At 41.5% G+C, this 10,568-nt stretch overlaps 4 protein-coding genes across 4 annotated transcripts; 3 read left to right on the plus strand and 1 right to left on the minus strand.

The window, feature by feature from the left end:
- The first annotated feature begins 2,137 nt into the window (after positions 1 to 2,137).
- Positions 2,138 to 3,505, plus strand: Jhbp7 (Juvenile hormone binding protein 7). Its single transcript, XM_036817530.3, has 4 exons — positions 2,138 to 2,307; positions 2,372 to 2,609; positions 2,842 to 3,087; positions 3,152 to 3,505. Exons 1-4 carry the CDS (start codon positions 2,238 to 2,240, stop codon positions 3,351 to 3,353), a joined length of 756 nt encoding a protein of 251 aa, XP_036673425.3. The 5' UTR covers positions 2,138 to 2,237; the 3' UTR covers positions 3,354 to 3,505.
- A 1,313-nt stretch (positions 3,506 to 4,818) lies between these two features.
- On the plus strand, positions 4,819 to 6,168 carry to (takeout). The gene is made up of 4 exons (XM_017071676.4): positions 4,819 to 4,969; positions 5,038 to 5,278; positions 5,433 to 5,572; positions 5,630 to 6,168. The coding sequence occupies exons 1-4, from the start codon at positions 4,909 to 4,911 to the stop codon at positions 5,932 to 5,934; spliced, it is 747 nt and encodes a 248-aa protein (XP_016927165.4). The 5' UTR covers positions 4,819 to 4,908; the 3' UTR covers positions 5,935 to 6,168.
- Positions 6,169 to 6,883: 715 nt separating this feature from the next.
- Positions 6,884 to 8,018, plus strand: LOC108007898 (protein takeout). Its single transcript, XM_017071667.4, has 4 exons — positions 6,884 to 6,977; positions 7,037 to 7,274; positions 7,372 to 7,511; positions 7,575 to 8,018. Exons 1-4 carry the CDS (start codon positions 6,902 to 6,904, stop codon positions 7,877 to 7,879), a joined length of 759 nt encoding a protein of 252 aa, XP_016927156.3. The 5' UTR covers positions 6,884 to 6,901; the 3' UTR covers positions 7,880 to 8,018.
- Positions 7,914 to 10,082, minus strand: bam (bag of marbles). Its single transcript, XM_017071666.4, has 3 exons — positions 9,444 to 10,082; positions 9,006 to 9,376; positions 7,914 to 8,946 (listed from the first exon to the last, which is right to left on the minus strand). Exons 1-3 carry the CDS (start codon positions 9,938 to 9,940, stop codon positions 8,483 to 8,485), a joined length of 1,332 nt encoding a protein of 443 aa, XP_016927155.4. The 5' UTR covers positions 9,941 to 10,082; the 3' UTR covers positions 7,914 to 8,482.
- Positions 10,083 to 10,568: the final 486 nt, after the last annotated feature.

A 10,568-nucleotide genomic window follows, 5' to 3' on the forward strand; every position in this document is an offset into this window, starting at 1 on the left:
ATACCACATCTTTGGAAGAGTTCCGAATGGAACCAGTCAATAACGGTTACAATTTAATTTCAAATTTAAACATACTTTTTTTATAAAAGGAAATTTCCTCAGCATGTTTTCTCTATGAAGCCCTCTAATTTTAAAATTATAAAGATTAAAAAGACTACTGTAATTCTTACTTTTACATGTAAAAAATGCCAATATTTTTACTTTCGTCCACGAGGGCTGTATAAATTACCAATTTGAAGACAAAATAATAGTATATTTACGCTTGCCCGCAATGTATCAGACAAATTGGAAAAAGAAATACTAAAATATCTTAGTAGGTCATTTAAAATAAAAATCACAAATAATTATTATTTACGGTCCGTGGAACTTTCTAGTCTATGAATTTAAAAAATACAGATGGAAAAATTTATTGGTTGGTAGCTATTAATAACTGTCATCATAAATCTATTCAGATAGGCGTTAGTTATTAAAAACAAGATCTAGCTTGCACTATTATAAAAATGAAAAGGAATTGGAAAACAAAAAAAATTAATGCCATTCAGACCAGAATTCCAGAAAAATTCCCAAAATCATCATGATTTCCTAAACAAATAAAACGTAACATCATTCACAAGCTTTCCACGACTCACAAAGTGGATGGACTAGTTATGTACTATTCATTTAAATAAAAAGCCGAATCATGTTTACACCAGATGAATCAGATTCAAACACAACTAAATCGAAGATGCAAATTTATTCATAGGGCAGCCCGGCGTAATAAAATAAACGCGTGTTCACATATATTAACAACTTTTTTAGACCGCAGTAATCCCGGTGTCTACGACAGCGTCTAGGAATTGGCTAAGCAAACAATGCAAAGTGCCCAGCTAAGGTATGTGGACTCACCTGGCGCCAATTGGATGGGTAAATAAACAAAATGCCGGTTTCATGCCAATCGCATAATATAGTATATAAAGCAATCACACCGCATATGCTAATTGCCGATGACGAACGCCAGAAGCCTTTAACTACAATTTGGCAAATTAAATTTAAATACACTCCGGCCAGCTCCAAACGCCGCCTGTCAGAATAGTTTGAAAGTGAAGCCAATAAAGCCGGGGGGCAACTTTTAGCCGGTGAATCCATTAAGAGTGCCGTTGGAACCAGTTTCGAACCATGTCGTCTTAAATTCTCGATGATGTCTAATTATGTACGAAATTGAGCCGTTGCCCAAAAAGATTAATCTTTGAATGGGGCAGAACGGAAATTCTTTGAGTTTTCTATGGCTATTAGCCTTGGGATGCAACATTCTTCTCTGAAAAGTAATGAAAATAAACATTATAACATGAATACTTTAATACTAACCCTGGGATGTAATTCATTTAATTTAAAAATGATATTTAGATCCAAGTAGTATTTGCTATTTTTCAAGTGAGTGTCAAGAATCCTTTCCCCTGACCTATGCTAATGACTTCATTAACATTCTATTCAAACCTGCTTGACCATTTAGCACATGTTATTCAAACTCACTTTGGAAATCCCAAAGGTTCTAAATCCCAAGTGCTGATCTCAAAGCAAACACGAGATGGTTAATATAATCGCTGATAAGTACGAATAATCATTTGCACATCACTTTAAGTGCGAACAAAGCGCAGATTCCATTTCACAGAGTTTAGATCTATAAAAAGTACACAAAAACCGAAATAGTCTGAATTATAATGCATTATTGTAGGAAAAGGAGAATTATATTATAGACTTATAGCTCGAAAACTTGATGGCGGGTCGAACATTAAAATTTATAGAATCACTTTTAATTTTTCGCTGCCTTTTTGTGCCAAGCCATTGTTATTGTTTATTGTTATTTGTTGATATTCTGGCGAAACCAGGCACATGCTAATAATATTAATTAATAATATTGTTGCTGCCAATTCTGGCTAGGGGTGGCTACTATAATGATGATGATCATAATGAGTAGGAGAAGCCAAAACACAGAACGAAAGAGATATACGAATAAATAAAAATAGCCACCAATCAGGCGGGCAGCAACAACAACAAGGGCCAAGACAAGTCAGGAATGAATAAACTATGAAGTGTACTGGTTGTCGGCCACTTCGCTCCGTCGTTCTGGCCGATCAGAAATTTTATAAATGCCGCCGTCAGTCCAGAGCCAATTTACAGTTTGCCATTGAACCTGGTCGGGCGTTCGCCTAACTATCGAACGGGTGAATTTCGTAGTGCCTCTTAGAGATCGATCCAAAATGATGCTGCTGCTCCAACTGGGCTCCGTGGCCCTGCTTTTCTGTTTGGCCAGTGCTGCCACCAATTTCCGTGAGTCCTTTTGCTGGGCCTAGTCCCCTTCGTGACCCGTGCTAATCCGGGCTTATCCTTACAGCTCCTGAGCTGCCCCGCTGTCGGATGGGCGACACCAGCTGCATCATCAACGTATCCCACATGCTCATCAGTCAGTACGCAAGGACTGGCTACCCGGCGGCTGGGTTCCCCCAGGTGGAACCCTTCCTGATCAAGCGCTTCGACATCTCCGACGGACGCACTGGCTCCCTGAACCTCAAGCTCAACTTTAAGGATGTGAACGTGGAGGGCCTGTCGGGAGTGAAGTTCGATAGAGCTGTGTAAGTATTAAAAAAATAAAAATATCAGATATCCAGTTTCTCATTTGTAATAAATAATAGTAATTTACTTATTTATCAATGCAAAGTTTAACTGATTTTTGAACTAAAAACCAAGCTTCATTTTTATAGATAGGGATCCTATTAAGTTGTATTATTCTTACTTTAAGAAATATATTCTTTATTTATATACTATTATACTTACTTGACCCATCCTCCCTTGAAATTCTTCTAGTGGCTTTGGCGCAGATCCTGCCACCAGCAAGTTTGAGATGTACGGATCCTTCCCCAAGATCGTTCTGAAGGGCAAGTACGTGGCGGATGGACGCATCCTGATCCTGCCCATTCGCGGTGATGGCGATGCCGAGATCATCCTGCATAATCCCAAGTTCTCGGTGAAGTTCAAGCCGGGCACCCAGTTGCGCAATGGACGCAATTTCCTAAGCGTGGACAAGCTCAAGGTGCTTGTGGAGCCACAAAAGTAAGTGAAATGGGGATTACTATCCATTCAAGTTCAGCTATAAATGTTCTTTGTTTCCTACCAGGATGAATATCCGACTGGACAACCTCTTCAACGGCGACCAGGCCTTGGGAGCCAACCTGAACCAGTTCCTCAACGACAACTGGACGGAGGTGTGGAACGAGCTGCATCCATCCATCCACGTAGCCATCGCTGAGATTATGAAGAGCATCCTGACGCAGCTATTCAAGCGGTTTGCCTACGAGGATCTGTTCCTGGAGAACTGAGCCCTAGGTCGTCCGGCATTAGGCTAAGTGTACGAGTATTTCCTCACCAGCATTTCACACACATGGGGCGTTGCATTCCGGCCATTGACATATCATCGTATCTGCTAAGCTAAGCTTTAAATTGTAGAAATAAAACAAACATAATGCGAAAACTGGTTGTGCTTCTGCGGGGGGCTATTGTTTAATCAAGCGTAGATCTCGGCATTTCCGCACAACTGTCGCATACACTTTTTTGGCAAGCAATCGGCAATCAGCAGGCAACTCACGTGATCGAGCGTTTGATTGGGAATTTGCATGGCAAAAAATTATCACTAGATTCACCACAGCTGGGGGCAGCAGTTTAGCAATTTAGACACTAAGTACTCTGAATTTAATCTTGTACTAAACTTGGTTAATATTATATGAAAGTACTTTGCTTAATAAGATTTTCTTGTTGATACAGACATTAGATTTAAACGAAAATTTATTGATTTTTAATTTAATTTAATTTTATCAGATCTATTTGACTTGACGTCAATGAATATTTTATTCTTTTCTTTAAAAGACAAGCATGAAACAAGGAAACACTGCTGAATTTATTGCTTAATCTAATATTCCAGATTCACTGACTTTGAAATTTAAGAAAATATACCTTTTCAATAGTTTAGAAAGACACATATCAAGTTATTTTTAATATTACCCTGATCATAATTAGTTTTACTTGCCAAGTTCAAGAGTAGCCAACGGTAAACCTGGAATCCCATCTTAGGGAATCGGACACCCAGTTGGCCTTGAGTCAGTGAAAATCTTCCACGAGTCAATCAACTGCAGCGAATCCGAGTGAAACAAGTCGCTTTTGTTCTCCACGGAGGCTGGGCCTTAAAACGGGGCGTTGGGCAATTAAGTTAACTGAAGTTTAGGACCTGTTCTGGCGCTCCAGCTCTGCTCCGATTCTTGGGATGTGGCGATCACGATGACACTGTTGTTTTCGCAACTTAATTCGGCTATATTTGGAACTGGCCCTTTTGTATGTTGCACACTTTGTTGCCAATGTTGTTACGGGAGTATGTGTACTTAATGCCATATTTGTTTCTCATTCCAATTAAAGTATTTCTTGATTGTTGTAAGCTGTGTGTTACAATTAGCTGAGTCAGTTTTGCATGTAACTTTGTATGTAATGAGGATTATACGAAATATGATTCAATGCATGATTTGTTTTAATCATACCATTTTTAATACAGACCACTGATCCCATTATAATGAATATACTTTTGCGAAATTGCTTTGTCTGAAAATACGTGTTAGGGAGAAGTTTAAGTACTTAAGTATTTTGTATATAGAAGCATATACAAAAATAATTAATCCTCTATTGCATAATAGAATGAGATGATTCAGTTTTCTATATGAGGGGAATTTGAACGAGTTCTCAAATTGACAGCAGACAGTTACGCCACAGATAAAAGCAAAATCAAAGGTTGCTTTGGCACTCTACTTGAGTTGCACTTAGTGTGCCACTATAAATACTAGACCAAATTCCTTTTCATATTCAGTTACACTAAGTTATAGACGCGTAAAGATGTTCGGGATCGCGTTGGCAATTGTTCTCACTTTATCCGTGTCGGTGCAAGCCAAATTTCGTAAGATGTTATATGATATGATATGATACTCGGGCTATCCTTTAAATAATCTCCTGCTATCCTCGCAGCTGACGATCCTAAACCTTGTAAATACGGCGATGGCGAGTGTATCATGAAACTGTGCAATACACTGTTTAGTGAGAGATCTTCGGAGGAGGATCCTGGTCTAAACCTGACGCGCTTAGATCCTCTGAAGGTGGACAAGCTTGTGATAAGCCAGGGAGAGGATGCCAGTCCCGTGGGCATAACTCTTACTTTTACCGATAACTTGCTGTACGGCATCAAGGATCAAAGGATAGTTAAAGTGAAGTAAGTGGCTAGTCATCTAAAATAATGGTTTTTTCCAGGAGAATTAGGAAGGTCGTTGAATCTTAAAATGTATGCCATTTTTAAAGATTATTACAATTAGAAAAGTGAAAAGCTCTTAAAAACACAGTAATTTCAATTAACTTTATATTTTCAGGGGATTCGGAAAGGATCTTACCGGAAAGCACGAAGTGAGGATAATCGCGAAAACCTTCTCACTGGTGGGACCCTATAATATCAACGGGAAGGTACTCATTCTGCCGATCAGCGGTACGGGAAAAAGTAACATGACTATGGGTGAGATAAGTCGACTTGGTTCCCAAAATAAACCAGTGGACTAAAAATCCTTTCCAGTTAACGTCAAGTCAATCGTCACCTTCTCGGGCAAACCGTTGGAGAAGAACGGGGAGATCTATTTGGACGTTACCAACTTCAAAATAACAATGAAGCCGGAGTCCACCCACTACCACTTTTCGAATCTGTTCAATGGGGACAAGGCGCTGGGCGATAATATGAATGTCTTCCTGAACGAGAATTCGGAGGCCATTTATAAGGAGACGGCTTCAGCAATTGATAAGTCCTTCAGTCAGCTCTACATGGGAATCGTAAAAGGCGTGTTCTCCAAGCTCCCGTATTCGAAGCTTTTTGCCGAGGAGTAGCCAATGTGATATTCGTTTTGAAATTAGAAAAAAGAACACGTGTCGATACTTATCGCAAACTCTAGCTCATATAGGTTTTAGCGTTAGCAATTATCATTCGATTTAATGAGGGTCGCGAGTTCATTTATAACGTTAGAATAAGTAGGGAAATGCTTAATTACCATTTAACCATCTGAGCGAAATCTTCTGTAAGTAAAACGAAATTTTGCTGCAATAAAGTTTATATGGCTAACACTTTGTAGCACAAGAATATTTTGGATTTATTAATAATTTAAAAATTCTAGCAATAGAATTTTGGCTGTGGTTTAAACTATATGAAACAGTTTTTTTCTTGATAATCAATGACCGCCTGAAAGTATGTGTTATCTGAACTTGCTCTCTCTAAAGGTTCAAAAAACCTTGGCCTATAAAAGGTCGTTACATTAAATGTTCTTGACTTTCCAAGTAGAGCAGCTCGTTAAAAAACGAGTGACTGCTCAACCATTAATTAGGCAAAATACGAAAGTGTCAAAGGAGCTCGAACAGGAATTGATGCCCGATTAGGGGAAGGCCAATCTAATTTGCATATATCGAGCAAATTACATGCGAAACGTGATTAGGAGAGATGGGAATGACGGGTCGATGGCTTTCGAGCGGGACTGCAGCCCAACAGGTTCAAGTTCAAATGGGGGTTCATTAAAGGGAGTCGTAAAATAAATTTGCCGGCTATAACAACCCACTTTGCCACCGGACAGCCAGCCTGCCGGTTTGGTTTACAATCCAAATCCATTTAACAGACTCGGGGGGAGCGTGGTGATGAGTGCACTGGTACTGGAGACGGTCTAAAGTCAAATTCTGGCAGGCTGAGACGCAAAAGCTGTTTACGGCAACAAAAACATGATACATTTCAATTGGCGAAAGTGACTATATAAGTGGTATCAACAGCGGCTAATGAATCAGTATTCCATTGTGTTTGCCCGCGTCAATTATGGAGCTAACTCTCGCCCTCGTCCTTCTGCTCGGATGTGCGTCCATATCGGTTAATGGACACGCCCCCGAATTACGTGAGTTGCGCCTTCTTTTTGTAACACACACATCACCATTCAAAACTCTTGACTTTAAGCCTCGGGTATTGAGAGGTGCGGGATTGAGGACGAGGCGTGCCTGATAAACGGAGTCAACAATGTGCTGAGGAACCACGCCAAGAGCGGCATCAAGGAGCTGGGTCTGATCCCGCTGGATCCCCTGCGCATCAAGAAGTTCACAATTGGCCGTAATCCACACAGCCCGGTCAACATTGATCTCAGTTTCCACGACGCGGATCTTTTGGGTCTCCACCAGGCAGTTGCAAAGCGAGCCAGGTAAGATAATCTTTTTTAATTACCTCTTGAAGAGATCTAGAAAAAAAAAATATTACGAGTCTTTAATTCTGCAAAATATATTATTTTTCTTTTTCAGTGGCTTCACAAGTGATCTCAGCCGACCCATTGAGCTGATCATGGAAGTGCCCGAAGTTGTGGTAAAAGGGCCATACTCAGTCGACGGCAGAGTACTCATTCTACCCATTGCCGGAAAGGGCAACGCAGAGATCCGACTGAGTAAGTTTTGGCTAAAAATCGCAGAGCACTTTCCCATTTAATGTGCAATTCTTAAACCCACAGAAAAAACGAAGGTGCATGCTTTTATAAAATTCAAGCGGGTGTCCAAGGGTGAGCACCAGACCTTTGCGGAGGTGGTCGACATCAAGGTTGAGGTGACACCTCAACATGTCTCCTATCACCTGGAGAATCTTTTCAATGGCCAGAAAGATCTCAGCGAGAACATGCACGTCCTCATCAACGAGAACTGGCGGGACATCTTCAACGAACTGAAACCGGGCATCGGTGAGGCCTTCGGACTGATAGCCAAGTCGGTGGTGGACAGGATCTTCGGCAAACTGTCGCTCGAACAACTCTTTGTTGTCTGAACCCCTTAGTACAAAGCTTTTAAACGATAACTAGTTAAAGCAGATATGTGAATATTTATTTGGCTTTCAAAATACAAATGCAAAGCAAACAATTCACTGGTAGGTTCCTCTTACAAATTAAATGAAGATGCAAAATAAATTCAGGCACTCGGTTATTTTCTTCTCACTAGATTAAAACTAAAATAAAGTGCTATATAAAAGAAAGAAAGCCTCATTTTTGACTTGGTCAAATAAATGTAAAAATATTATTAGGTAATGGTTTTTGTTCTAATTTTGGCTTTTTTGATCTGCACAAAAGCTCATTAGTTATGTATAAGTCGGTACATATTTGTAGCCAAATTTAAAAGATAAATAACAAATCATTTTCGTTTGGATTTTGCTTAGACTAATCATACAAATACTCATTAAAAGTGTAAAATAAATTCTTAAACCTACAATGGCATTCAATTTAAATGACAAATCTTTTTCGACTTGGCTAAATAAATATTAAAGTTTTAGCTTTTAAAAGAGATATCTTTGAATTATAAAGTAATTGATAAGGTAAGGTATAAAATAAGTATAGATACCACTGAAATTGGTAATTTCTTAGATTACAGATCCAGTTTAGCTTCTAAAGCGGAAAAATGTACGATCGTTGCTTCGTGGCGGGGATGATGGCGCGTTGTCTTCATATTCCTCCGCCTCCTCAGAATCCTCTTCCATGTCAACAACGACCTTGGGTGGTCCGCACATGGCCACAACTTGGGGCGGGAAGTAGGTCTCCGGATGGGCGAGCAGAGCAGTGAGGAACTCGTCCTGCTCTATGGCACAGGTCATCACCCTCTCCAGCTTATACCTCTTGGCAATGTACAGCTCCTCAACAGTGATGCCCCGTGGCTTGGCCGCCTGCAGCTCGGCATTGGCCAAAAGGATGGCTCGCTCCTGCAAGGACTTGTGGCTCTCGGTCATGGCCGCCGAGTAGCGGTGCTCCAGATCCATTTCCCAGTTGAATACGTGCACACTAAGATGCGTGGCCTTCAGCCACTCCCGCAGACCGATCAGCAAGCTCTCCAAGCGCTGCACATTGACTACAGGAATGACATATATTGAAAAATATACCAAAAAGGACTAGGGATATAAAAGTTACACTTGGCCGATTGGGTGATAAAGTTTCCGTTGCGATGGCGCATTTCGACGTTCATGAACTGGTTGAATGACTGCAAATAGGAGGTCGATCCCTTGATCAACTTGTCGCATTCGCTGTACTTCTCGTAGTCGAAACTGCGATTTGTCTCCAGGATGCGACGCTGTTTGATCAGGAACCGTTCCGTTTTGGTGCACAGCACCTGCAGTTGGTAGCGCACATTGAGGCTCTTGGGCATGGAGTTCTTGACGGGTACATCGAACAGGTAATCGGATGGCATCGAGTTTTGGCGCGAAAAGCCCAAGTCGGCGGTCAGGTGATCATGCAGGGACCTGAACAGATCCATCACGCGCAGCACGGCATTGTGCTCCAGGCTGTGGGTTACCAAAACAGAGGCTATTATATTGTGGATTTCCAGGGTACAAGTATCCGGACACTCACCAATCGCCGTGGAGACCTATTGAACGCAGGCTCGCAATGGACATGGGCTGTGCCGAGTTCTTCACCTCCTCGTGGCGCTGCTGGTTCCACACATTCTCCTTCTGCAGCTGCTCCTGCTTGGGGCCGGTGACCAGCAAACAGGAGGCGCCACCGGATCGGGACTTCTTGGCCGGAACACCGCCGTATCCAAACTGGCGGGAACGCTTCTGGAGCTGTTGCAAGCATCCCCAACCGTGGAATTCGAAGCGTGGCGCACTGTTGTCCAGTCGGAGCACCCGGAAGTTCTGTTGGATTTCCGACAGAACGCCCGACGACGAGCTGCTGGCGTCATTGACGGAGTCCTGGTACTCCAAAGAAGCAGCAGCACGCGACTCGGTGAGATTTTCATTGGATTCCAGCAGGGAGGACAATTCCTGCTGCACCTCCATCAAATTGCGAACCAATTGCTGGTCATCGTTGGCCGAAGGGCCCATACCCAAAGCACGTGCATTAAACATTTAAGCAAGCGAAATTAAATCACGAAAAACCTCAAGTCTGCGTTCTTTTTTTTTCTGGCACTGAAAATCTACCGTTTGAAAAGCGCGACGCCACGCTGTCTGGACTGATCACTGTTTCCCTATCCGACCACCATGGGCGCTCTAAAATGGTAGATTCCGCGATTTTCTAACAGCACTGTTAAGACTTATCGAGATCGGTTAAGATGTATCGAAATCTAACAGCGGCAGAGCAGCGACCGCGGAATTTTCCTAGCGAGGTGGCAAACTCCGCTATCGGAATGTCTGGCAACGCCACCATGTAGATACATAGCATGGACTCAAACCCATGTAATTATACTTTTTATGGTTCGAAAACTGGCTTAGAAAAGGTGTTGGAAAACGTCCGAATTAAATTCCAGTAAGTCCGTACGTAGTACGGACTCGAACCCATGCATATTTTACATTTGGTGGTTGGAAAACTGGATAAGGAAAAGTGTTGGAAAGTAACTGAATAAAATATAAACATTTTGAATTATAAATTACCCTTAAGGAAATTATCTTATCAAACAATCTAAATAAGTTCTATTCATCAATATTTGTTTCCCGAGGTTCAAAGGAATGTTATTTCCTTAGTGCTAAAATCCAAAAC

The sequence above is a fragment of the Drosophila suzukii genome, chromosome 3, assembly GCF_043229965.1.
Source record: "Drosophila suzukii chromosome 3, CBGP_Dsuzu_IsoJpt1.0, whole genome shotgun sequence".
NCBI lineage: Eukaryota > Metazoa > Arthropoda > Insecta > Diptera > Drosophilidae > Drosophila > Drosophila suzukii.